We start from the raw sequence: 27642 nt of genomic DNA, 5'->3' as shown, positions 1-27642 counted from the left end.
CGCAGATCATTTTTGGCAATATTAGATCTTTTTTTTTTTTTATCATGGCAGTGAGTGTTAATTACCATTTACAGATCATATTTTGAGATTGTGGAGCGGCTAATTAAAGGAGGCTGGTGATCATAGTGTTGCCATTCAATTCTGCATAACCAAGGCTTCAAAACCTCTCTGGGGACTGAATGTAGCCATTTTCAACCATTTCTGTGCTAATTTCCACATCCTCATCTTCCATGTTCTCTTTCTATGACTGAGCCTCCCTAATCCCGTTTTTTTTCTCCAAACCTCCAAGCCTCTGTGTCCCAGACCTTCCTTTCTGTCTTTGACCATGATATCAGAATAAAACCAGTAACAGTGAGGTGATTAAAGCTTCTGCTGGCCTCCACTCTGCAGAACATTTCCTGTAAAATGGTCTTCTACGGCTGCTTTTGCCTTATTCATCCTCGTATTGTATCAGAAAGCTGGAAATGAGGCTCTTCTTCCTGATGGCCGCGCCGCTCCCAGTGGAATATGTGGCCTACATTTGTTTGTAGTGCAGCATTTGGCTTTGCGACTGTGTTCCTTTGTCAAACAATTCCAGTTGTCTGCGGCATGCCTCCTTTGTTTCCTCAAACATTGACTGTTTTGTCTTTCCTTCTTTCTGCATGTCTCTCCTTCCTCTCTTGGTTTTCTCATAAATACTGTACATGTATTCAGCAATGTAGAGTTCATCATTGATTGCTTACCATTCAGCTCTTAGCACTTTTACCTTTATAGCCGTGCATACATGTGCACAAGATGCACACCCATACAACGGGCACCTTCCCTGGCTTCATTAGAGAAGGCCTTATTATGGCTGACAGATGTGCCCATAAATCATACAGCTCCCCTGTTGGAGCAAGAAGATCCCAAACAAACACTGATAAACAGTGAGAAAGAGAATAGATAGATAACGAGACATAATTATACATATCTATATACTGTAACTGTTTCACAATGTCTTTAATAACAGATTTCTGCCATCACACTGCCTAAAGATGGATTTCTTCCGTCATTTTTGGCATTTCCATGGAGCGATAAGCATCTTTTGTTTAATCACTGCCTTTTGTTGCAGAGAGAATTTGGAAGGAAAGTCTTTATCTTGAAATGAATGGAAATTAATTTCTTCAAGGTGAAACACTTCAGATTCTAATTTACACAAAGTGAGTCTGACAAAACCCAATCAGGCGTCTTTGTATTTGAGATTCGGCCTGTGACGACCCCTCCCTTCCTTTACTCTGCATTGTCTGTTAATCCTCCCTTTTTTCACTTACCTGCAGGCAGAGAAATTAACCATTTATATCTGTGAAAGAAACACTTTGGATAGACATTACAGTTCTGATTTAGACTCTTAATCTTGTTCCATATGTGACGGTCTAAATGAGGAATGATGCAGAACTCTGCTGACCGAGTGTTGACAAGGACTAATTACACCTTACACTTATTTTAAAGTCCTTGCTTTGGTTACCTCATTTCAAAAATAATTTGTACTTGTTTTGGTAGCAGCTATAATTTATTTTCTAATTATTATAAACTTTTTTGTTAAAACAATGGAAAAGCAATATAATGAAATAATACGATATTATGAATGTCAGCTCATTGTTAAGGCCACAGCTTTACTCTTTTTGGTTTACTTTTACTGATATAGCGTCGTTTTAGCTTCTTTTTTTTAAAAAGCTCTAAAAACTCACTGAACACGGAGCAGCAGACAGAAACAATTAATAACTGTCTGTTTAATTGATTGATAAATGGTGTTTTAAAGCATTCTCCGCGCTGCCATATTGTCCATGTTAACGTTCCAACACGATGATGACACCTTTACTAATGTATGGTTTGAATTCATACAAAATACTACAGGCAGCTTATACAATATCCATCATCTGTATGCTTTTCATTGACAAATGTAAACCGCAGAGGCTTGAACCAATACATTCCCAAAATATAAAAATAATAAAACACTGAAGACATAAAGCCAGTGCAACTATGGTCCTCGGGATATCTGGTCAAGGCCTTATGCTGATTTCAATCTGACTATCAATACCTTTCATGCTGAGTGGTGTAATGAAAGAGCTATAAATAAAACACCCAGTCATCAGTTTTTAAGATAATGAATTTGCTGCTTACAGCTGAGAAAACTGTAGTGCGCAGCGATAATAAAAGACACGGCAGTGGATTTACAAACTGCAGCGCGATCAAAACCAATTGGACTTAAGATGCTGTGATGTCAACAACAATGAGTAACAATGAGGACATATTCACTGTCTAAACTGTTTCTTCATACTGAAATAAACTGTAATGTCAATAATTAAATATTGGGACATATTTCTGAGGATTTGTGAACAATGATCACACCAATCAAGAGCCATGTCAAAAAGGTAGCGACCTACATCAAATTCAACCTACTAAACTTAAGGCACATCAGAAACAGTTTGACATTCCTACATTCGATGATGAACGAGTCCATCAAACAGAGACCTGTCTGCGGCCCCAGGGGCGACTGTGTCATCGCACACAGGCGCACCACCTTTGGTCAGACGGTTCTGTCTGTCAAAGGCGGCACCCTCACATTACCATCCTCTTAGAGAGTGCCCAACCTTCAGCACTTTTAAAAAGCACATGAAGGGATGGCTGCTGTCCACCCAAACTTGTGCACATAGATAGTTCAACCTGGGTTAGCAGTATTAGTACTGTCATGGATATGTGATGTATTAATGTTATATGAATGAATGAAATGTGAAAATTAATTAATGCCAGTCGACTTCTTGATTGGGACACTAGCTGTATCAATAATCATTAACTAGTTGTTATGATACTTTATTATTCATAGGTCTTCACCTCCAGCCACACTGTCAGGCATGCTGCAAGATAATGTACCGAGGGGCTCAAGGTTCATCTCTGTTGTCAGAGTTCAGATAATGTTGGTAATAATCCGGTGAATTGCTAGACGAGGTGCAGTTTGTTGCATCTTCCTCAGCTGTGAGTACGATGGATGTGGAGAAGGGTCGTCGACGATCCGGGGGTACGAGCACCCTGGAAAAGTGTCTGATATTTCTCTTTGTGGCCATGACCGCCGCCTGCATCACCCTCGTGGTCGTCTACTTCACTGGGAAAGCTGACTCTTCTCCTCATGCAGAAGGTGAGTGTGTTTACATGCATTGCCTTGTATTCTATGTCAATGCCCCTTGAAGGCCTTAAAAAATAATTATGACACGATTGGAAAGGTTTACACAATACAAGAATACACAGAGTAACATGCAGCATTAGAGGTTTCAGTGCCTTGTCCATGTCTCCAGACACACTGTGTAGTGTACAGTTCAGCTGGGAGGGAAAAAGACAAGACAAGATAAGACAGTGAAGGGTCTAAAGTAAGAGTGTCCTGAGGCCACTACATCCGGGATTGAGCCACAGAGTCACTGTTGTCATTTAGTTTGTATTTATTCATCCACTATTTCGGTAGATCTTTAAAAAATGCGTTAAAAGCACCATTGCCCTCAAAACTTCACGGTTTGTTTTACATAACAGAATGTTAAGTTCTGTCTAAATGAGAATTTGTAATTGTTTTGCATCTGAGCCTGCATCTGAGCTGATGGTACTAGCACATTAATAGCAACGTTTTGAGATTCTTAAGCATTTTTCCATGCAAAGTAGAATCTGTTTTACTGTAAAATAGACTCTAACTTGCTATATTTTACACATACATATAACAGTAAAAAATGTCCTTCTCTGTCATATGTTTCCAGGGCAGGAATCAGGGTGTGGAGGTCCTCAGGAGCTGACCGGAGAGTCGGGCACCTTCACCAGCTTTAACTACCCCAACAGCTACGACAATGGAAAGAGCTGCAGCTGGCACATCACTGTGGACCCTAGCAAGGTGACATGGATCAGCATCACTGCTCTTCCAAGCACGAATCATTGAACGTTGTAGCATTACAGCCCAAATAAAACTTTCCTACACCCTTCATGTAAGCTCAAAAATAATGTAAAATGAACTAATTACTTATTATGTTCCTCGTGGAGAGGAAGGGGAATTTTCTGTAATGGCCCCAAAATAGCTTCCCTCCAGAACACCAGTTTCGACACATTCATCCGTCTTTCCTCTTTACAAGACAATCAAAACAAAGTCAAGTCTCTATTTCCGGCAGGTTCTTTTATAGTGTGTGTGCCATGGTGTCTAGTTTGTGACTGTTGGGGAAACTGTCTTATGTGAGGCCAACTAGTGGAGGCCAGCTGGGATGAATGCAGGAGAGCTGAGGAGAATGAAGGAGACAAGGCAGCCATCTGTCCGTGACGCTGCCTCGTCTCCTTCATTCTCCTCAGCTCTCCTCCCCTACACCCACAGGAGAAAAATGAAATGATTCTTCTTTCTGTTTGCATGGTTGCCTCACTCCCAGCCAGCCTTATGCAGAGGCTGCTTTCCTCTTTGCCTTTAAGTCTCTAGCTCCCTTTTGCTAAGCAGGCAGAAATATGCACAGAGAGGCACACACTAGACACTTGCTTATATTTCACAGAGCCTCTCTTGCCTTCCCTGCCTGTCTCTTTTATCGATTCCTCAGGTAAAAAAAAAATGAAACACCTCTTTATGTTTCCGTTGCAGGTGATCCAACTGTGGTTTGAGGAGTTTGCTTTGGAGGAAACCCAGCTCTGCACGTCAGACTTCATCACGCTGAGAGACTCTCTGGGAACCATTGGTATAAATCTCTCATTACAAGTCCAACTTAAGTGGGAAAAGAAAGAAAGATGGATGGATGGATGGATGAACACACCTCCTCTTTCAGTCTGCAGTGGCAGCTTTGATGTCATGCCCACATCAGCCCATCCATCCATGGTCAGACTCAGCTAGTGAGCCACACAGTCCTGCTGGTCCACTGCATATAGCTCCACTTACAATAACACACCGCTGGTTCTCCAACCAGACTGCAGAGTTCAAAGCAGTGCAAGCAGTGGACCACAAACATCTTTAATTTCTGCTCATAGGAGACAATTTGACAATGAAGATGTATCCCCCATTTAGTGTTCAAATAAGGGGCGGGGCACACATTTGTAAAGTGGCCAATCAGATTCCAGGGCGGGCCTCGCGATCTTTCTGTAATATTCTGTTTTGAAAATGAACCCTTCTTTTCATTGCAGATTAATAATGTCTAACATAAAATAACATAACATAATTTGTGTGGAATTTGTAGGTAAATACTGCGGCTACACCAAACCGAAGCCGCTGGTGTCACTTACAAACCATCTGTGGGTGTACTTTGACACCAATGACAGAAACACAGACCAAGGTTTCAAGGCTCATTACACAACTGTGGATCCAAAACTCGCACCAGGTAAGAAGATGAGTGGAAATCCATTTCAGCAAATTGCCTTGGCTGTGACATAAGGTTGGATGTCTGCCCCAGAAAGCAATGTTATAGAAGTGGGTGCAATGATAGAGGGCGTAGATAGGAGGGGGTGGAGAGGTGTATTGCGGTTATCCTTGAGGTGTTTGTGGGACTGAAGTGCCCTCCATCCCTCCTGCCAGAAATAGCCGGAGCTGGTGGCTTTCTCCAAGGTGACCAGGGGGCTCTGATGACCCCCAGCTTCCCTCAGCACAACTACCAGAGTGGAGCACTATACCAGGTACACACACACATGAGCAAGGTGACACACAAAAAACTGCACAGTGTGCACTCTACGACATAAATACATATTTACATATGAATATAAATGACCAGGAACATATATTTTCTGGAACCAGTTGAACTATTTTGTTACTAATATTTTACTCAAAGCTGCTATAATTTAAGTTTTTACATTACATTATGGATCACATGACTACATGTATGTGAAATGGGATGAGTGTTGCCACAAACACACAGAGAACAATCCCCAAACTGCAGCGTTTAAACAATTAGTGAGTACTTTGTGAAATCTATCTTTGCAGTAAATGATTGTCTTTCTGTACTTTATCTCTCCGTTGGATCAGTGGAGAATCACGGTGCCTGAAGGCGAGAGGGTTCGACTCACATTTACTTCCTTTGACCTGGTGCCGGAGGTCTGTGGAGACTTTGTTCAGGTCTACGATGGCCACAAGGCCGGCTCCTCTTTAATCAGTAAGCATGATATTACACATGATTCCAGTATGCGGTGAGGATTATATGAGGAAAAGAAAAGTGCTGTGCATGTATGAGATTAATAGGGTTTTTTAAAATATACCACAATATTTTCACACATTAGCACAGATAATGTCAAAGCTGGGTGGGCAATTATAAAGCAAAGGGTTAGAATTTCAGAATAGATAGTGGCCTTTGTTCAACATTAGCAATATTAACTATGCCGACCCCTGAATAAAATATGAGCTGAATTAAAAGTTTGAGGGGGTCTTCAATGGTTCTGGAGTCTATTTTAAACTTATTGAATCTAACTCTTTCTGCATAGACTTCATTGCTAAAGCAGAAAAGATTAATTGACAATCTTCTAGATGAAAATGTGTTACTGTTCTTGCTTTTTAACACACGTGCATATAATCCATCAAAGGTAAATTCTGTGGGGGGACGATGCCAAAGCCAGTGGAGTCCAGTGGCAACACAATGGTGGTCCGCTTCAAATCGGACAACAGTTTGACTTCTAAAGGATTCAGTGCAACTTACACCAAGTCCAGCCTTCCACCTGTTGTTACGACCACACCCAAACCCACCACCACACCCAGACCCACCACCACACAAACACCTCCACCGCTCACATCTTCTGGTAAGCTTTGGCTCCAAACTTCTCTGTTTGATTTCCCCCCTGTACACTTAACATAAACCATCCAGGTTTACTCAGAATTCAATTACAGAGTTTGAATATAAAAAATGTCTCTATTTTAATGTCATTTGACATATACAAATTCATATATACTTGATTGCCCCATGACCAAATAGCATCAATATCGATGTTGCTGAACCAGCTTTCCATGAAAATTGTTTATCACAACCCTCATTTGTTTTGTTGACTTCAGAGCTACTTTATCAGAATACAAAATCAACAATAAACTAATATAATTGTGCGGTATGTGCTCACACAATCTATGAAGATTGTTTCCTGGCCAATGAGAGCTTGTTGATACACCTTACATAACTTTTATGCCTCCCCATGCAGTTTTCTCTGCAGCTCTAATTAAGTGACAGCTACCAATAAGGATGAGCGTAAGTAGTTCAGTGCTTAGGAGTGGGGAGAGCCCCCTTGAGTTGTATCTATTCATCACTGTACTAAAGCTATTGGTAGAGAGACCGGTTCTCTCCATTGGCTAATTAAGGTACTGCAATACATAATGAACCTGTTCATGGAGCAGTTTTGGATCAAAGCCAGCTGGGCCTCATCAATTGAAAGAGAATAAACTATTTTCAATGGGGCTTATATGCAGAGAAAATAAAGCATTTATTGTCTCTTATTGGGCAGGAGGTGGTGGTCCAGTTATCCTTCATGGGCGTAAAGGAGTGATCCAGTCTTTGGGTTTCCCAAATCCCTATCCTGCTCATCTGAACAGCTCCTGGAGGATATCTGTGCCCAAAGGGTTCCTGGTTACACTGCAGATCACTGAAATGGCCATCACAGGAATGACTGGACAATGCGAGGAGGACAAACTGGTCATCTCAGATAATTACAGCACATTAGGTGAGCCACAACATAATCGTTTACTCTTACACATGAATTACACTGATTTATGTGTTGTTGTTTTTTAATAATTAATGTTTTACAGCATACGTTTGCACCTTATACGGTTTTGACTCCCAAATACATCTCAGATCATCTTAGAAAATGCTTTCTTGGCCACATCTGTATCTTGTGAAATCTGAATAGCAGCCACTGTGAAGTAAAGGTTATAAACTCCCCTTCTTCTTGCATTTTGAATTTGGGCAATTAAAAAAGACCAGACAAGCAGAGCCAACAAGCAACCCACCAAGCAGTTAAAATGCCTCCGCTTACAAGATAACCTTGTTGCACCTTGCTAGACGAACATCTCTGGTGCTGCAGAATGGCTCAATATCTGCCCCCTGCTGTAAAACTGTTGATTAAGATCTTCTCTGCAAAGAGCCCAGCACACTATAAATGACCTCTCCTCATTATTCACTGCAGTGGCTGCAGTGAGGCTGATACAGCTTTATAGTGCTGAGTTCTCAAGGACTAAAGCACTGAGGTACAACAGACACAGCTGGTGATGAGAGGCGTGTGTCCTGTTATTTCAGGGCGTTTGTGATTATATGTGAAATACAGAGAGAATTTAAAAAAATCAGACCTTTAGCGCTGATTTTTGAGACGTGAGTGAAAAATCAGGGGCGTCAAAAATCCCTTAACTATGTAACTTATAAAAGGAAAAACTAACACAATATTCCTTTCCCAAATTAAATCAACTAGTCTTGTAAACTGGCTAATGTTACATAATAAGTTGATCTAAATGAACTCCCTTTTAGATGATTAGATGTTCTGCTTTTTGATGCTGCATGACATATTTCGAAGAAGCTTACAACCACATCTACAGGTGGTAAACACATTATTTAAAGTGTTGCTTTTGCATGGTTCTTTGTTGGGTAACTGAGTTTTACAGATCTGTAAAGATCTGACGATATCATTTTGAATGCCCGAGTGCTATCTTCTGTGCTCAGAGGCCCTTTGTAGGGCAGTGTTTTTCACCTGATATTGTGTTCAGTAACTGATAAAGTCACACTCGCAGAAAGTATAGTCACCTTCATTTCTGGTTTCAGCATCCCCATCCATCAACCTCTAACCCCACCCGGCGCACACAGCCTCACACTTACTTACACACAATAATGCTTACAGTATTATCCTTCTTTGAACCATCCCGCCCATTCCTGACTCTACTCTCTCCATTTAACTCCATCTTTTTACCTCAGGCACACACTGTGGCTACATCCTTCCCCCAGTGATGGTCAGTACCAGTGAAACAATATCTGTCACCTTCCAGTCCGACAGTCGCCTCACAGACCGAGGTTTCTCTGCCAGGTGGGAAGCTGTGTATGCTGAGGATATTGCAGGTACCGAGGACACACACACACACACGCACACAAACACACACACACACCCTCACACACACACACACACACATACACACACACAGGTACACATCCGCTGAAGACACAGCTCAACACCTCATATCTAACCATAAATGATTTCCCTCCTATGTCACATATCTGTAAAACAGCCAAGTAATTGCAGTGTGAACTCTTCGAAAGCACAGGTCAGAGTACAGTTTGAAGTATAAAAAGTAAGATTAAAAACTATTTTATCTTAATCTTTATCAGGATTATCAGGCACGTAAATGATTTGAGAACCCACGTGCAGAGGTGAAAGAAGTACATTAGGCTACTTTTCTGCGTTTTGTTATGACAAGATTTACTCCTCAGGACTCTCTCTTTTCACAGGCAGATACTGGAGCTCGTCTACACTTATCTAATCACACATCAATCCCTCCCTCTTCCTCTTTCAGAAATCCAGGGCTGTGGCATGTCTTCCAAAGAGGAAACAGGAGTTATTAAGTCCCATAACTGGCCTATGAACTACAAAGCTAACGCCGAGTGCATGTGGAACATTGCTTTGCCTTTTGGGAAAAAAATCACACTGACATTCACCCACTTTGACCTCGAAGCCAAAGATTTCCTGTCGCCGAAATGCTATGATAACGTAATGATGTACGAGCTCAATGGTGTGACTAATGCGCTGCTTCAAACGCACGGTAAGTTTGTTTGGGGAATTACACAATCCCAAAACCATTTCTACCTTCCACAATAATCAATCACATTGAAAAAGCAAGACCCAGCTATGAATTGATTCAAACAAAATTTCATTCAAACAAAACGTTATAATGACCACTTTACCAGTGAGTTGGAAAGTCTTTTTTTATTGTGGACAAATGATTCTCTTAATACATTTTAGGTCCATTTTGTGGGACTAAGCTGCCGAGTACCATCCAGACAAAAGGCAGCAGGCTGGTGATTCGTTTCCACACAGACTTGCTTACTGAGTCCAAAGGCTTCCGGGCCTACTGGACAACAAACTCCAGTTTGCCTGCTCCCACTGAGCCACCTGCTCAGCCCAACCCCTGGGACAACATCCCCATAGGTGGAGTACCTCTTTGAGCTTGATACAGTTTGCCACATCTGCATTAACTCCACAATGTTAAAAGTATGTTTATAGGTCATAGTGATGAACCGACAGAGATGTATCACCCAATTCTGCAGAGCTCAGCGCTACAGAGCCCTTTAGCCTTTTGGTTTTCTGGCTTGCAACTCTCATCAACCTAATTTCTAAACACAGCATGCAGCTGTTTTCAGCCCAAAAGCTTTGATAAACTGACACTGCTATATCTGTTCAGCACCAAACAGCAGACCTCTCTTATATCTAATTTATAGTTTAAATAAATTATAAACATAGTGGAGAAATAAAGTGCTGAAGCCATTATTTAAGCATTTTAATAACTGATTAAATGCAGTTATTAGATGGCAGTGCAACATAACAAATGCAAGTTCCAGCTTCTAAAATATGAGGATCTGCTACTTTATATCAGTGTAAACTTAATTTGAGCCTGATGTTTGGACACCAAGTTTAAGACATGAGTGGGCAGGACTGAAGATATTACAAGATTTTACTTTGCTGGAGTATACTGCATGTTTATTTCATTTTGTACGCATAATTTAACCTTACATTTGAGAGTTAGTCAGCAGAGCAGTATTTTCCACCGTTCACAATGATCAACATTTAGTTACAAACGGCTCCTAATAAGCTGCACGGCTGTTTGTACAATCATCTGATTCATGCCTCCTTATCTCTTCTTCATACCCCCCCCCCCCCCCCCCCCCCCCACACACACACACCTTCCTAGCTTGCTGTCACCCGATCCTCATTTCTCCCACAGCGATGAGCCCCAGGTGGCCCAGGCGTCTGCCAAACCAATTGCTGAAATACAGTTTTATAGATGGAGTCTTGGGGGGGCAAAAGGGGCGGGGGGTGGAATACAGCCTCTGACCAGCGGTTCCCTATGTGCCGGGCAGAGGAAGACAAATAGAGAGTGAGAGATGACGGGAAGAAATGTGGGGGAAGAGTGACTGGGACAATATAATGTCAATTTATGAATACTGGGGATTTCAGTCTACTTGCGTGTTTGCAGCAGTAGCTCGGTATTATTTTTGGATGAACATACACTGAATAAATACATAAATGCAGACTAATAGATTGGTGAAAGCCAAAAACAGCAGTGAGGGACAGCAGTGTCAACCTGGCGTGATTGGAGAATTATTAAAAAACATAAAAAGGAGAGTAAAAGTGCCAGTGATCCAAAGGCACTTCCCTGCAACACAAGGGCTTATCTGTGAGCTGCAGACATGTACTGCATATTCAAGTTTTGTTTATACACAAACAAAACCACAAGCAAATGAATACATGCACAGACCGCCAGACACAGGATAGATTACAATGTTTTTTCTTCTTCTTATTCCCTAGACTGGCCCAGTACATGTGGAAAACCAGCCATTCCTCCTGTTGTTGTGTCACGCATTGTGAACGGAGAGGCAGCCACTCCTCACTCCTGGCCCTGGCAAGTGTCCATGCAGGTGAGAGACTACCGCTAATACATGTAGAGAATTCACATAAAGTTTAATTACATCCAAATTTACAGCGTAAAATAAATATCAATGATTGCAAAGGGCTATTTCCGGTACAGCAGGTATTGTTCATTCATAACGTGAAATCTAAGAGTAGAACAATCCTCCTCTGTTCATATATCTCATGTTGATGTTGACTGATTGCATTGATGTGTATGCTTTCAAAAACTAGCATCAGTCAATTAGGTCCTTACTGACTTCTTCTCTGCTTGGGTTCAGGTCTGGCCGGCCAGTCGTCCAGAGCCCACATTCTTCCATACGTGTGGTGGTACTCTTATTCATAAGAACTGGGTACTTACAGCAGCCCACTGCTTCATGAGGTAACGTCTCATCATTTATTGTTGGAAATGTTCAAGTTGAAAGTGCTAAAGTTATCCGTTTCAAAAACAAGAGCTGTGTACAGTAGTTCTGGTTTTTACAGCCATTTAACTATATTTTGTTATGCAGCGTTTTCTCAAACTTCCTGGAAGCCCCTTTTTTTTTTTAAATCTCAGAGGGCAGATGTGGGTGTCTGTGCCTTGACCTCAGGCCTATTATAGTTCTAAAGCAATGCCTTGGTAGGGATGCCTCGATGCCTCGGCTAATAGTCTACAGTAGAGAGAGATGCTTGTGCACTGTTGTTTTATATATAGTTTTCTGCTGAGAGAAAGAAAATACAAGGTCATGAGCCACAACACAAAGTATTCTGTGTATTGTACCAATGCATGTTTTTTGTAAAACTCAGCATTTAAGGGTGCAGCGACAGTAACATGTATCTCAAGGTGGCCTGTGCTCACTGGGAACTGTGAGGTATTATAATGGATTTATCTTCTGATTTTTCTTCCCCAGATACGCTGATGAGCTGCAGCGTTGGCGCATGTGCCTCGGCAAACACAACCTGACCTACACCGAGTCGAGTGAACGCTGCTTCAATGTGTCGGGGATCTATCGCCATGAGAGCTTCAGGTATCCCACAGTGCCCACCGTGGAGTTTGACATTGCCCTGGTCAGGTTGGACGGGGATGTGGAGCCCAGTAATGAGATCTCATACGCCTGCCTTCCGTCAGCGGAGGAAGTCCTACCCGGGGGCAAGAAGTGCTACGCTACCGGCTGGGGAGACGAGACTGGTGCTGTTTCTGCTTCATGTTTAAAACTTCATATTTTATTCCCTGAAGTAATATTGTAATACAGGAGACACAGCCCTCATAAGTTAAACATTACGGGTTGCATAGTTTGCATGCCTTCTGCTTGACATAATGTGCAAATACCTCCTCAGAGTATCCTTTTTTTAAAATTGTTTTTCTATGATTATCAGGCAATTCAATGAATGCTAGTGTTGCAGAGGGCCTTAACCAGGTTGCCCTGCCAGTTGTGCCATATGACACCTGCAAGAGGATGGATTACTGGTGGTTCCAGGTCAAGACCTCCATGATCTGCTGTGGTTATACCCTGCCTGATGAGCTCCAGTCTGTCTGTCAGGTAAAATAAATCCTTCAAGGGGACAGGACTCATAGTTTTTCTGATCATCAATGATGATGCACGTTTTTGCACACGTCTCACTTTACAACGAAAAAGCTGTTTTTGAATGTTGCTTTGTGACTTTGACAGGGAGATTCAGGCGGCCCTCTGGTGTGTCAGGATATACCCGGTGGTTCTTGGGAAGTTCATGGTATAACAAGCTTTGGTCCTATTGGATGTGTTATGAATAAAAAGCCCTCTGTGTTCACCCGCTCCTCTGCCTACCTCCCCTGGATCGAAAATGTCCTCCGCAGAGACATCTACAATGAGCACAGTAAGAATACAGCTGGTCTACTCTGACCCACTTTGCTCACACATTAAATATGATATAAAGACAGAATGTATTGATGGTTCTTACTTTCTGTCCTCTCTCTTTAAAGCATCTGGCTGTGGAGGCCCAAAGTACCTGACCGGCACAGGAGGCACCGTGTCCTCTATGGGTCACCATGGCAGCTACGACAACAAAGCCCGCTGCCAGTGGGACATCCAGGTGCCACTTGGCAAACTGGTCCACTTCCATTTCCACAATTTCTCCCTGGAGGAGAGTCAGTTGTGCATTAATGATAAAGTCAGCCTCAGAGACAGAATAGGAAGTCTAGGTAGGTGAATATCTGCCTCCTTTTTACACCACAGCTTTAAAGAAATGTGCTTAGTCATTTATTGACATGATTACTTTGCTTAGTTAGAAGTTAGAAGCATTTATCCTCTGGGGACCATGAATGTATTTACAAAATTGAGTGATAATCAATCTGATAGAGATATTTCAGTTTGGAACAAAGTGGTGGACCGGCCCACGTTGTCATCCATGAAGCCATGGAGCGAACATGGCTAAAAACGTAGCAAACATATGTCAGTTATTTCTGTGTATATTACTGATCTAAACAGTGGTTCCAGAGACACCCCAGAATAATCAGGTTGGTGTTCGCGCAGAAATTATCTTGTGAACCCCCTTGGGGGTCCCAACCCCCAGGTTGAAAACCACTGCTTTGTGATAGGCGTGTGCTTCCAATTCAGTGTTTTAGTATGCATTAAAAGTGACATATGAATCACAGTGACAGGTGAGCCTGCTGCTGTCTTAGCCTTAAATGTAGATATGCGTATAGGCTGTGCATGATATGAAATAAAGATGTCATACACAAGCTCTTAGGACAGAGGTTCCTGAGAGAAGTCAGTCTGACAGTTCTTCATGCTCATTTCTCTTCAGGCACACACTGCAGCCATGTACCCCCTAAAGACCTGGTGAGTGATGGAGACAAACTTCACATCAGCTTCTCATCCAACGACAAGGTGGTGGACATGGGTTTCACTGCCACCTGGAAGGCAGTGGACCCTACAGAGGGTAAGACAGGAGGACGAGTGTAGCTGACAAGACACGAAGGGAATCGCCTCTCGGCAGAACTAATGCATCTCCTCTTCTCTCCCTTTTGCCTTTCGCCCCAAACACTCACAGCTCCGTGTGGAGGGAGCTTCAGCAGTGCTCAGGGTGAAATCACCTCTCCGAACTGGCCCGGTGACTACCAAGCCCAGTCTGTGTGCACGTGGCGTATCAGCATTCCTTCAGCAAAAAGTTTTCGTGTAGGCTTCACCCACTTTGAGCTGCAAGCTGCAAACATGTTAGGAAACTGTGTGGACTACATGGAGATCTTCCACGGTGACAGCATGACATCACTAGGTTGGTGACTGTACTACAGGTACTCGTGTCTACTTTTTGTTCTGTTTTTCTTTTCTTTTTTTGTATTTCCTGTACAGGTTAGTGTACATTTCTTGTCTGTTCTGCAGGTCGATTCTGTGGCTTTGCCCCTCCACCCATCATGACCATCACGAGCAACACAGTGGTCATTCGCTTCCTTAGTAACAGTGCCAATCAACAGAAAGGTGTTCGAGGTTACTGGACCACTGATGCCAGTGTTATCCCAACTTTACCTCCTCTACCTCCAAACCCATGGGACAACATCACTATCAGTGAGTGTCGGCCTCTTCAAGCTCATAGAGCTCTGTGTGTGGGGATCTCATTTAAAAATGGAGCTTGGTGAAAAATAAAACAAAAATGTATTGGCTCCCCTCTGAAAAAAAGTTGGATCACCAAATTTCTAAGTTTTAATTTGGTCTTCCATCGACTACCTGTATGAATACAGGTTGAATGAATTGTTAAAAACGAAAGCTTATTTACAGATAATGTAGGTATATATTTTCTCTTCCCAGACTGGCCAGCAGATTGTGGAAACCCAGCAGTGACACCCAGCACAGCCACCCCGAGGGTGGTTAATGGGGAGCAGGCGATCCCCCACTCATGGCCCTGGCAAGTCTCCATGCAGGTAATGTCAACTCCTGTTTCTCTGTGTGCATAATTACCAGTCGAGAGCTTTTATTTTGTACTAATACGCATTTGTCTTTCCCAGGCTTCACCATTTTTCCCCATACCTTACATGCATGGTTGTGGAGGTTCTTTGATTCATGAAGATTGGATCCTAACTGCTGCTCACTGTTTCATGGTGTAAGATGCATCTACAGAAACACCTATTGTACACGCCATTTAAAAAGCAGCTATAAGCAATATGTTTACAAGGCAATGCCAATCTGAAAACAACGTGACAATATACACTTTCATTCTTCCACCTGCTTTCCAGCCCTCTGAATAATCCCACCTTCTGGCGCATGTGTTTGGGGAAGCACCACATGAACTCCTCCATGGACGTTCCCTCAGCAGAGCAGTGCTATAAGGTGGATGGTATCGTCCGCCACAAGGGGTTCGTCTACGAGCAAGATCGCACTGACATCACCAATGACATAGCTCTGGTGCATTTGGCCAAGCCTGTCAACATGACGAGGGAGATCAGCCCCATCTGTCTGCCCACACCTGGGGCAGTGATGCCTGCTGGGACGCCCTGCTTCGTCACCGGCTGGGGAGACGAGAAAGGTAGAAGTGATCATGCATTTTAGTTTCGCTTTAATGCTATTCCAGGAACTAGATCACAGCAGTTGGAGAAGTATATTCATCTTTTGTTGGGTGCTTTCACCGTTTTATTTATTTAAATTGTAAATTTGCATTATTTCTCATGTGCTATGTGTTCTCCATGATGAGTATTGTGACTTGAAAAGTTGCTGTTTGTTGTTCGGGTACAACAGTAATGGTTTTAGTACAATGTTCACGATAATGCGCTATTTTTGCCGAGGCCTCGGTTTGATTGCTAAAGATAAAGAGAGTCTATATTAAGGTAAATGTGTTCTTCGCCTCTAAAATGACATCAACTTTTACTTTTCTCTTATATCTCAGGTAACCTGTTCCCCAAAGTGTCTGAGAAGCTAAACCAGGCAGCCCTTCCTATTGTTGACTTCCAGACCTGCAGTAAGCCTGCTTACTGGTGGGACAGCCTCCGACCCTCTATGATCTGTGCTGGTTATGAGTCCCCAGATGAGCTCAAGTCAGCCTGCCAGGTGAGAGGACACATTCAGAATTACTGTTTTTTATGGATACACTGAGGTTTCCTATGCAGGGATGGTACTTGGTTGTTGAGGTTCTCGTCAAGTTCTTCTCCAACATTATGTCAGTGCCCTGGCCACTCATAACGTCTGTTATGGAACACCCTTTAAACTGTTTTGTCTGTGATCAGTCAGCCTTGATCGCAAATGGCTGGCCTGTTTTCTGGCGTAATTGGACAAAAGAACATAAAAACAAAATTTGTTTGCCATAATGAGGGAATGTGCAAGCAGGGACATGGGAAGATTATAATTGACTAAAACACTTTAGAACAGTACTGACGGATTTAAAAGTGCAATAGAGTTTTATAGAACACAACCCATGCCATTCCCTGAAGAAAACTATGTCACTCATTTTTTATAAAATATTGACCTTTACAGGTTCTAGGGCACAGAGATGATTTATAATGAGCTGCCAAAATCAAAATGTTCACCAATGCATCTTCTGACCAGTGCAGTACATCTTTGGTGACTTACTCCTGCTCTCCCACAGGGTGACTCCGGAGGTCCTTTTGCTTGTGCGGTGGCTGGATCGAACACAACCTGGGAGGTGCATGGTGTCGTCAGCTTTGGACCTCAGGGCTGCATCAAAGACAAGAAACCCTCAGTATTCACCCGCGTGTCTGCCTTCAGTGATTGGATCAACGACAACATGAAGAAGTTTATATATGAAAATGGCAAAACCAAATAAAGCTCATATCTTGTAATAAAGATTAAGATCCTATCTGTTCAAAGTCATTGTAGCTTTTTATTTAGGGTTCACCATTAATTAAGTAGTGCTCTCTGCTGAAGAATGCTGACAGATACCGTTACGCTATAAGGCATCTTCTCCAGCAGTGAGAATAACAACTTGTCTTTAATACTATATTAATACTATATAGTACTATAGTTAGAATAATGTTTCATACTTTTTTACAGTGTAAACAACAACAAAAACAACACAAAAATTGTTCTCAAAACTCAGAGGGCTGCTTTGGCAAATGGAGCAATACGCTGTACTAATAACTGATTAAAACTATAAACTTCACATTGAATTTGTATGGTTTTTGGGACAGTCAAATTACAATATAATTACAATTTTAAATGATTGTAAATTACAAATAATAATGTTTGGTGTTGTGTAAATTATGTTATACAATGTTAAAAAAACTGAAAAATAATCTTCCAAGTTATAACATTGCAGCCATGTTTTGTTTTTTTAATATTTTTTTAAAAATTTTTTATTTTAGTGCTGCTTCATTTATCAACAGCATGACTTTGTTTGTCTCTCAGTAATTACAAGCTCCCTCCTCTTTTCTTCCCTCAGTTGCAGGCAGATGAATCCTGCAGGCACAGATTTCAAGTTTTGGGTTTTAACCCCTTAATCACATGATCAGACCACTCAGCCAATGGGAGAGCTCGGCTCAGATTTCAGCCTAGGAGGAGAGAGGGTAATAAAGAGGGAGGAAGAGAAAGAGACAAGCACTATCTGTGCTCATGGGCCAGTCCGCCGGTATTGACAGCACTTCTTTACACTCTCTCCTGCCGTGGATTATTTGTGTTGTGTTTTTGGAGTATAACGATGGCCCCTTTTAAAGCAAAAGGGATTCCCACTGGGAAAAGTCCAAGAGTGTGTCCTGGAACAGAGTGAGAAGAGGAGGAGGGAAGAAAGCAGCAGTTTTCCCCCCTCATCTTTGCCTTTGCAGGCGTTTCTTCTGTGGGAGAATGGGGGCAGGAGCTCTGACCATCTGTGTGAGTAGAAACTACAAAGCATGAGTTGGCTCAAAGACTTCAACCTATGATTAAGGGCTAAAGAAAGCATAACGGGACGCCGGTTTTTCTGAGTCAGTCTGCACATTCTTCTGTGATGGTGTTGAATGTTCTCGTAGAAACAAATGGCTTTAAACAAAATGTCAAGTAAGGACAAATCTTCCCAAATGTTCCCTCCCTGAGTTAAACTTTGCTCACAAAATACATGACTGCTGCCATCAAGATTAATACTTTAGCTTGGGGTCTGAACAGAGAACGCAGACTCCTTGTCAGCCAGCATTACTTTAAGTCTGCCATCCTTATGCAACAGGATACCAGTGTAGGAGAAAGAATAAGGACACATACACACTGTAAGCTTCATGTTTCCTGTCCATACCTGTCATTTCTTCCTAGCCATGATTCACTGCCTCAGTGAGGTCACTTTCCACAAAGTTTCCTGAATGGACCTAGTGTTTTTACAAGAACTAAACCTCTGTACCGGTCTAGTTTTTGTGTATTTCTAGAAGTAGTTTCTTTGAGTAGAGCAGCTGTTTCTTCTGGGGCTAGTGGTTCTTTAGCTACCAGTTGCTCCAACGACCACCCACATAGGGAGAGAGGCAGAGATGAGGGGGAGGGTGGAGGGCCAGGGTAGGAGGGCACATGCTTGGGCTTGCTGTCCTCTTCATGAACACATTTAAAGGCACAGGAGATTGCCTGGCCTGTTGGACGTTTTTGTGTGTTTAGTACTACTTAATCTGTATACAAATGTCAAAGAAGCAGTAGAAATGTTTGAGAAACTTCAAGAGTAGTTTCAACAGTCATTAGCTTCCAGAGTCTCTTTATAGTTCCTTGACAATAGGTTTCTTTCTCACTGTTAGAAGTTGTGGCGTGAACATATTTAAGGGCGGGGGAGGGGAAGAGGAAGAGGATTATTAGGCTAATCACAGCAGACTATCCTGGTAAACAATAGAGGAAGATGGGTACCAACAGGAAGTGTTTCCTTTCATTCTCGACTGTTTTATTTCACTCCAGCTCGATGGCTGTTTTTTGTTGAAATGCCAGGTAGACCTTAAAAAAAACATTGAAATGAACCATAAACACCTAAATTCTGATTATGAACTACAGCACTTAACAGGGGGAGAGCACTGAGGGAGGAGGGTGAGGTTTTGATGTATCAGTACTTTCACACCAAAGTACTGACTAAAGCATACGTATGTGCAAGGGAACCTGCTCACAACCGGGGTTTCACATTTCAGCTTTAATGTTAAGGTGGTAACAGAGATTACAAATACTCTCTGCAAATTGATTTCAATTTAGCAATATTGCAAAATGTATAAAGAACAAGTTCCAATGGTAAATCACTGAACCTTTCTTCCAGAATTCATTTATGTGGTTTTGTTGGAGCCCTGTGGTTTGTTTTCTCTTACCGAGAGTAATGTTTCTTTTCTTATATCGTGTTGTGAATGTCCGCTTTATTATTTAACCATTTCTTGCTATTCTTAAATTCTTATCTGTAGATGCGCTCAAGTGCAATCTTTCCACACTTTGTAATTTATTATTATTCTAATGCATGTGTTCCTATTTATTATGCACACTGCCGTGAGAATGAGCCGTGTGTGTTTGTGTGTGTGTGTGTGTGTGTGTGTGCGTAAAGACAGATTTAGGGGACATCTGGTCAGTCCAGTCAGACCTAGCTCAGACCGGCTTAACACCTGCATGAATAGTAGTAGTAGTAGTAGTAGTAGTAGTACTATTTGAGCCACTTTGTAGACCTGAAAGGCTCAACCATTGCTCCTTAACTTTAAAAACCTCCACCATCATTAAAGCTGTGTTATCAATCTTCTACATCATAAAGACGAATCAGATTTCAAAGTTAGATGGACAGATTTTACGTTCATCTTTCTTCGTCCAAACATTTAGAAATGTTTAAATAATTATGACCTTGGTGTGCTTGACACTGCGATAATACAGCTGAATACCTAGCCCGTCTATTTGCTATTATTATTATTAAAATACAGCATGTCAGTGCAGATAGCATGTAAAGTACAGTAGTGGCACTTTTCAGGTAGACGTCCAAGCATGAAGCTTTCAGAATTCAAATTCAAGTGTACTCAATACCATTTCACATTCATCGAGAAGATACGATTGGCATATTTGTAGGCACCTGTTACAAAAGAGTGGATGGTTGAACACCATTAAACACAGGTTGTGCACTAGCTTGTCAGACACATAATGCTGCCAGAGCATCTGCCATGCAAAATATCTTGTCTCCCTAGTAATCTTAGCACCATCTTTGAAGGTGTTTTTTTTTTAATCAGCTAATCTGAGTGCGGCACACGCTCGTACCCATTCTGCCTCTTTAACAACCACTTCAACCGCCCCTACATGGTCAAACCACTGTGGACCTCATTGTGACAAAATCATAGCCTGTCAAGGGCCTCTCATGTCAATGTGTGGGTCAGTTCACCCGCTTGAAGCGGTGAACTCCGGGACAAATATGTCACATGGTGCAGTCGTAGCTATGGATACAAGAGTTAAACTGTGTCGTTCTGATGCAGGAAGTCTTTTCCTCTTCGCCCAGTGTCCGACTTCTGCGTCTGGTTTGTGTGTCTTAACTCTCTCGGTAGATAAATGCATCATGCTGTAGTTAAAAGTGCTTCACAAATCATAAATTACGACCCTGTTCTTTCTGATGTTTGATTGTTAAAGGGAGACGGTGTGTTTATAACTAGAGGCAGACAATACGAGTGTGCGCTGTACAGTCTGATCATCCATACACAGCGACAGACCAATGTTTGCCCTGACGAATTATAAGATAAGAAATACTTAACAGCTGGTGAATTTCCACTAGGTTTGTCCACTTTGGGGAATGGGTTCAAATGGGCCATTAGAGCACAGCAGTGGTGGAAAGTAACTAAGTACATTTACTCAAATACTGCACTTTTTGAATTTTGAGATACTTATACTGTATTTACAATTCATCCACTACATTTTAGGGGGGAATTACCATTTACTCCAATGCATTAAACGTGACATCAATAGTGACATTAATAGTTACTTTAGAAAAATATATGAACATAAAATGTCATGTATGATCTATATTAACAGTACATAAAGTGTTAAAAGCAGCTCCAACTCAACCAGCTACTACATTAATAAACATTTTCACAATAAAATATCAATATTAAACAATCCAATAAAGAAACAACAATATAATTACATGATATATAACTTACAGTAGTAGTAATTTTACTGTGAGTACAATATGCCGCCAATACTTCCATACTTTTACTTAAGTAAAGGATCTGAATACTTCTTCCACCACTGGACACACGGTCATGCACACATTTCACTAGATTAAAAAATCTTTCTGTTCAAAATGCCAACTCTTGTACGCTTCTCTCTCAGTAATCACACAATGTTGAATGTTTTCTCAGTATGAATGGGTCTAGTAATCCTTCCAGCTCTCAACACACTCGGCACACTATCAATTCAAATTATTTTCATGGATAATGCAGATGGCCATCACCTCACCTCTGTATGTGTGCACATACAGTATGCCTATTTGTGCAGGTGTGTGTGTCACTCTGACAATGCCTTTGACCAAAGCTGTTGCTTGGTAACCTGATATTTGTGGTAGCAACACATGCACGGCCAGCCCTCCCTTTTCCTCCTAGCTCTAAGTACACTCTGTCCTCTAAGTACATGACAGTATGACAGTGCATGTACGGACTCCACAGGGACACACACATCCCACACACACACACACACACACACACACACACACACACACACACACACACACACACACACACACACACACACACACACACACACACACACACACACTTTTTAGTTGATGGAGAAGATATAACCTTCCTCCTCCAGGACAGGTATCTCTGTGGTATCTTGGCTGATGCAGGCTCCATTGATGCTGACTGCTGCGTTCTGCTTTACTCTCTGCAGCACAACAAGACAGCGGTGCAGGTTAAAGAAGACATGAAGAAGATGGTCCAGATACCAATACTGCGACCCATGACATTGACAGCCAAGTACACCAAGTTGTTTGGAGTGTCCCTGTTGGAGCTGCAGGAGAAGGGTCTGATGGAGGATGGCGTGCCTCTGGTGTTGAGGAGGATGGTTGAGCATCTCCTTAAGCATGGTAAGGAAAAAAAACAACGGAAAAGAAGGAAGCTAAATAAGTACTGTAATGCTTGATCATTAAAATCAAGCTTTTATTTATTTGTTGATGAGTTGGAGCATTAAGTGCCCTATTCCGAATTTCACACAGAATCAAACACAGAAAAAGGAGATGTCTACCCAAATACAAAGTGGTTCACTTAGACGGATTAGACAGAGTGGAGAAATGCTCTGCACATTTTATAGAGAAAGGGAAAATAAGACCCAATGCGATACTGAAGACAAACAACACAATTCAAATCTAAAGAAAAAAGACAGCACAATACATACAAGTACAATATTATCAATCCCCTCATGAGAATCAATGTCATGAATGTGCATTTAGCCTAGATGACAATAATAAAAGGTAAAACAAATAAAGATGCAGACTTGATGCTCAGTATGATGGAGTGCATTGCTGACTGGTTAGGTGTCAAAATATAGAGAACAATCTAAAATTGATGACCCAAAAATATAAGGTATTCATAATTTAAATTTAAAAAGCTCAAACTCGAAAACACACTGGATTGGTACTTGGCGTTGACCTACTTTATCATATTCCGTAGTTCTTCAGTTTGACCACTAGATGTCAGTACAATAAAGTGGAGCTTCTTCCTCATGGCTGCTGAAACTACAGGCCTCTTGTGTAGGATGTCTGACTTATTCTGAATTAATCTGTTTTACCTCAGCCATGGAGAATACTTTAATAAGGGCTGACTGCTCTATTCTGAAATAGTAAAAAAGCTCTGTGGGTTAGGGTCTGTGACGTGTGGTGAGGTTCGTGGCTGGTGAGGCAGTTACTCATTCAGAGTTACAAACATATAAACCCAACATAGTAGCTTATATCACCAATTGGCAGCTTGCACATTGACTACTGGTTCTTTTTCACATTCATTGAGGCAGAGGCACTGTTTGCCTCCCCTCTGCTTTTTCATTGCGGTTTTATGTCAATCAGCAAGACTAAATACACAGACATAATGTTCAACACACTATTCTGTGGAAAGAAAGGACGTATGATAAAAGTGTCTACAGATATTACAGTGGTGACAAACAGCCTCACCTCGTGTGTCTCCTCTCTGCTTGAACAGCACATGCAAAAATTCAGCGATTTGAATTATAAAAATGCTTGGAATGATTGTAATCATACAGAAATTATATTTATAGCACAGATCAGTAGATACATATTTAATTTAATTTGATCATTAATTGTTTTTTACTTTTCATGATGACAGGTGAGGCTCTGCCTATATATATATATATATATATATATATATATATATATATATATATATATATATATATATTATTTTAGCCTTTTTTGGAAAACACGATAATAATACCAACATTTGTGGGACAGCTAATTTAATTTCACCCCTAGTTAGCTCTCTATTTGAATAGTTGATAGCTAGGCTGTCTCTTAGTGGCATGAGTTACTGTAATATTGCTCTTATTTTCCTCCAGCCTTGCATCAAGAGGGTCTCTTCAGAGTGAATGGGAATGTGCGTGCTGTGGAAACCCTGAAACAGCGACTGGAGAGTGGAGAGGATGTGGACCTTCTCTCTGAATCTGATTCATGTACGGTGGCCAGCTTGCTCAAACGGTACCTGAGGGACCTGCCAATGGGTCTTGTAGACTCCACAGTCCAACAGGCGCTGATACAGCACCACCAAGGTAACAGAAAGTGGTGTCGCTTTTTCAATTCTGTCTTAAGTTCCTCTTTGTATTCTAGAATGATCCTACCAGCTGAAGTTGATTAGTTTTTACATGTTTAAACCATCATGTGATGCCTTTTCTGAACAATTTCCCAAAAATCCACATAGTGATATTCGCAAGTGCAGCGAATATCTGGGTCATGACTCTAATTGGATGATGAGCAAAGTAATCTTTAGCTGCTGAACTGTACTATTAGCACTGCAGTCATCTGCAACAGGCAGGGGATATAATGGCACTGCAGTGTGTGTGTGTGTGGGTTCTTGTACTTCTATCCCAAAGGGGACTTTTACATGTACACACAGACCCACTGGGGCTCGTGTCACCGTGGGGACCAAACACGAGCTCCCCATGCAGTTTTCTAGGAAGTCCCCATGAAAGCAATTTTCAAATATGCATTTTTGAAAAAAAAGCATTTTTCAAAATACTGCGGCCCATGACATTGACAGCCAAGTACACCAAGTTATTTGGAGTGTCCCTGTTTGAGCTGCAGGAGGATGGTGTGCCTCTGGTGTTGAGGAGGATGGTTGAGCATCTCCGTAAGCATGGTAAGGAAAAAAAACAACGGAAAAGAAGAAAGCAAAATAAGTACTGTAATGCTTGGTCATCAACATTTGATGAGTAGGCGCTTTAAGTGCCCCATTTCAAATTTTTCAAAGATATAATAAATAATAGAAAATATTTAAAGAAATATCAGTGTGAGAAGTACGGACTTCCTCCAAATAAGTCAATATATATATATATATATATATAATAATAAATGTTTGAGATCTCACCCTGATATAAATACCATTTGCAGTTCCAGCTTTGCAATAATCAGTACAATATTATCAAATATGCATTTTTAAAAAAAGCATTTTTCAAATATGCATTTTTCAGTGAGTGAGTGAGTGAGTGAGTTTGTGAGAGACATATGTGAAATAAGAGTGATGGACCTGATATATCTGGCAATAATCTTGGAGGTCATAAAAGGTCAAGTGGGTGATTTGGCAGGTGAAGTGTCTGCTCACTCTCTACTCTCTTCTATCACTGAGTTTCAATCTGTTTAATGGGAGGAAAGCACATGTCTTTTCAGCTGCAGCATCCCTATTCCCTCAGACCCCATAAATATCGGCCTATTTTTCAGGGCTTTTGGCCAAATGCCGCACTATATGACGTCTTTTTGGTGCAAGACTAGTGATTCAATTTATTTGACTGTACTTTATAAAATCAGTTTGGCCTCATTGCCAGTATTTGGCAAATTTAAAATTATGATTATGGCAGATGAAGTTGCAGATTGAACAGCTGTTATTTGATAAAATGCATACACATAGATTGACCAATACGTTTCCTGAATTAAGTTGCAGATGTCAATAAGGATATTAAGTCTTAAGACTTTGACCTAAATATGAAAAATGTTAACCAACATTTGATCAAGCTTTATACTATTATTCAGTTACTGTTTTGAAAGTCAGTTCATATTTTTTGTGTAATTTTTCCAGTTAAAATTGCAAACATTTCCTGTTTACAGCGTGTTTTTTTTAAAACTCAATGTTTTAATTTTAAAAACTGTAAATGAAATACTTGTGAGTGTTAAAATCAGCAAGTACAGACATCACATTGAACTCTCGTGATGGATATTTGTTCTTATTTCTGGCGTATTTTATGTCCAAAGGATTTACCAGTTAATCATTTACCAGTTAATTGACAAAAACTATTGACAGATTAACTGATAATAAAAAAGAATAATTTTGTTGCAGTTCGAAATGGTTTCTATTCTCCCTTTTGGCTTTTAAGAAAACCGTATTCATTAACAGCTTTCTTATAGTGTATGACATTGATCTGGCTTGGTAAAATTATTTAAATATTCTCACATGGGCAGTACAGGCTTTCCAAAGTCCAGATTCCAGATCGGTCTACTCACATAACAATATCTCACATGTTGTAACAGATTACGTTACCCTTAGCCAGTATTTTAGTATCAGTATTAGACATAGCTTATTTCCTGGAAGTATTGGGAATGTATACATGCACACTTGCAGCTGCATGTGTATAGTTTGAGCCCCGCGTACAAAGACACAACAGTGACACACTGATCAGTTAGTCTGTGGTGCTCCAATCAATGTGTAGATGTATTAGATAAATAAAATAAAATAAATACATACACAGTGTACATACACATTTATTTATGAACCGAGCATGCTCAGTTTACCGCTTTAGTAGGCGAAAGTTGATTACAACAAATTAGTTTGACGCAGTAATATCATCAAAATATTAATATGAATCAATGAATTAGTGTGGTCTCTTTGTCCATCACATTGTTGTCATTTTGTGCAGTCATTCGGTCCTCTGATTGGCTGGCTTTACGTTGGTGCGTCTGTTAATGTGCATTCTCTTTGTGAAAAAGAAAAACGTGTTTAACCTAACCAAAACAAACAACCGTGTACTTTGCACACTTGTGCCGACGCATCAGAACTTCACTCAGCGGCAACAAGAGTAGTTGTGATCGCTCTAAGCATTATCTCCCCCCCCTCCCCCTCCCCCTCCCCCTCCCCTGTCACGCTCTCAGACAGACCCACACACATTCTTGCTTTCCTATACATGCACACACACACGTAGGCGCACGCACGTTTGCGTCACTCATTCATTCGGGATCAGAAGCCATATCCGTTTATCCAACTCTGACCTAATTATGTGTTCGGAGTAATAGCATCAACATACTTTCAGGCTTTTTGCTCTAATGCTCACGTATTTACCACAACTCAAGATTATACATTACGGAGACCAGCTGGAAACCTACTTACTAAACCGAGGAGGTGAATGTGTTTCACTCAATGTCTGTCTACGTTTTACGCTCTCCATGCTCCAAAGTAAATCAAGTTGGTTGTGTCACTTATCATTTGATTGTGGGCAAAAAAAGACTTCAGCAGAATAATAATAATAATAATAATAATAACTTTATTTATATAGCGCCTTTAAAAACAGGGTTTACAAAGTGCTCTACATAGAAGCAAGGCAAAAAAACATTTCAGAAATACATGAGGCAAAGGAGACCATGCCATATAGGCAATGAACACAATAATGGAATAGAAAAATACAAAGACAAATAAAGCAGAACAGACAAACTAAAATAGGGGAAACTGCATAAAAGGACGACATCACTTAAAAGCAGTTCTATAAAAATGGGTTTTAAGAAGTGATTTAAAAGAAGTTACTGATTCTGCGAGCCTTATCCCCTCAGGTAGGTCGTTCCAAAGTCGAGGGGCTCTGATGGCAAAAGCACGGTCACCCTTTGATTTAGGCCTTGACTTTGGAACGGCCAGAAGGGCCTTGAAGGGTCTTGAATGGTCTTGAAGGGCCTTGAAGGGTCTTGAAGGGCCTTGAAGGGCCCCGCCGGAGGATCTAAGGCTGCGAGCTGGCTCATATG

At 41.2% G+C, this 27642-nt stretch overlaps 2 protein-coding genes across 3 annotated transcripts in view; both read left to right on the top strand.

Moving 5' to 3' along the window:
* Positions 1 to 2465: 2465 nt before the first annotated feature.
* zgc:154142 (uncharacterized protein LOC555481 homolog) lies at positions 2466 to 17310 on the top strand. Its single transcript, XM_034532967.1, has 26 exons — positions 2466 to 2544; positions 2960 to 3151; positions 3756 to 3886; positions 4610 to 4703; positions 5196 to 5336; positions 5531 to 5628; positions 5975 to 6101; positions 6526 to 6738; positions 7432 to 7644; positions 8883 to 9023; positions 9476 to 9721; positions 9922 to 10107; positions 11485 to 11594; positions 11865 to 11965; positions 12474 to 12751; positions 12940 to 13103; positions 13233 to 13416; positions 13523 to 13741; positions 14347 to 14481; positions 14593 to 14814; positions 14922 to 15104; positions 15345 to 15457; positions 15542 to 15636; positions 15770 to 16059; positions 16417 to 16577; positions 17113 to 17310. The coding sequence occupies exons 1-26, from the start codon at positions 2466 to 2468 to the stop codon at positions 17308 to 17310; spliced, it is 4314 nt and encodes a 1437-aa protein (XP_034388858.1).
* Positions 17311 to 18139: 829 nt separating this feature from the next.
* The window catches only part of fam13a (family with sequence similarity 13 member A), a 50048-nt gene continuing 40545 nt past the window's right edge, over positions 18140 to 27642 (top strand). Inside the window, exons 1-3 of one of the 2 annotated variants that reach the window (XM_034527928.1) lie at positions 18140 to 18350; positions 22314 to 22509; positions 23988 to 24197. In XM_034527928.1, the coding sequence (XP_034383819.1) occupies positions 18324 to 18350; positions 22314 to 22509; positions 23988 to 24197 (433 nt within the window). In that variant the 5' untranslated portion in view covers positions 18140 to 18323. The remainder of the gene's footprint in view (positions 18351 to 22313; positions 22510 to 23987; positions 24198 to 27642) is intronic. The other variant, XM_034528008.1, reaches the window with a different exon arrangement.

The sequence above is a fragment of the Cyclopterus lumpus genome, chromosome 1 (genome assembly GCF_009769545.1).
Source record: "Cyclopterus lumpus isolate fCycLum1 chromosome 1, fCycLum1.pri, whole genome shotgun sequence".
Lineage (NCBI taxonomy): Eukaryota > Metazoa > Chordata > Actinopteri > Perciformes > Cyclopteridae > Cyclopterus > Cyclopterus lumpus.
Note: the sequence above shows the minus strand (reverse complement) of the source record. Positions and strands in the feature narration are given on the sequence as shown.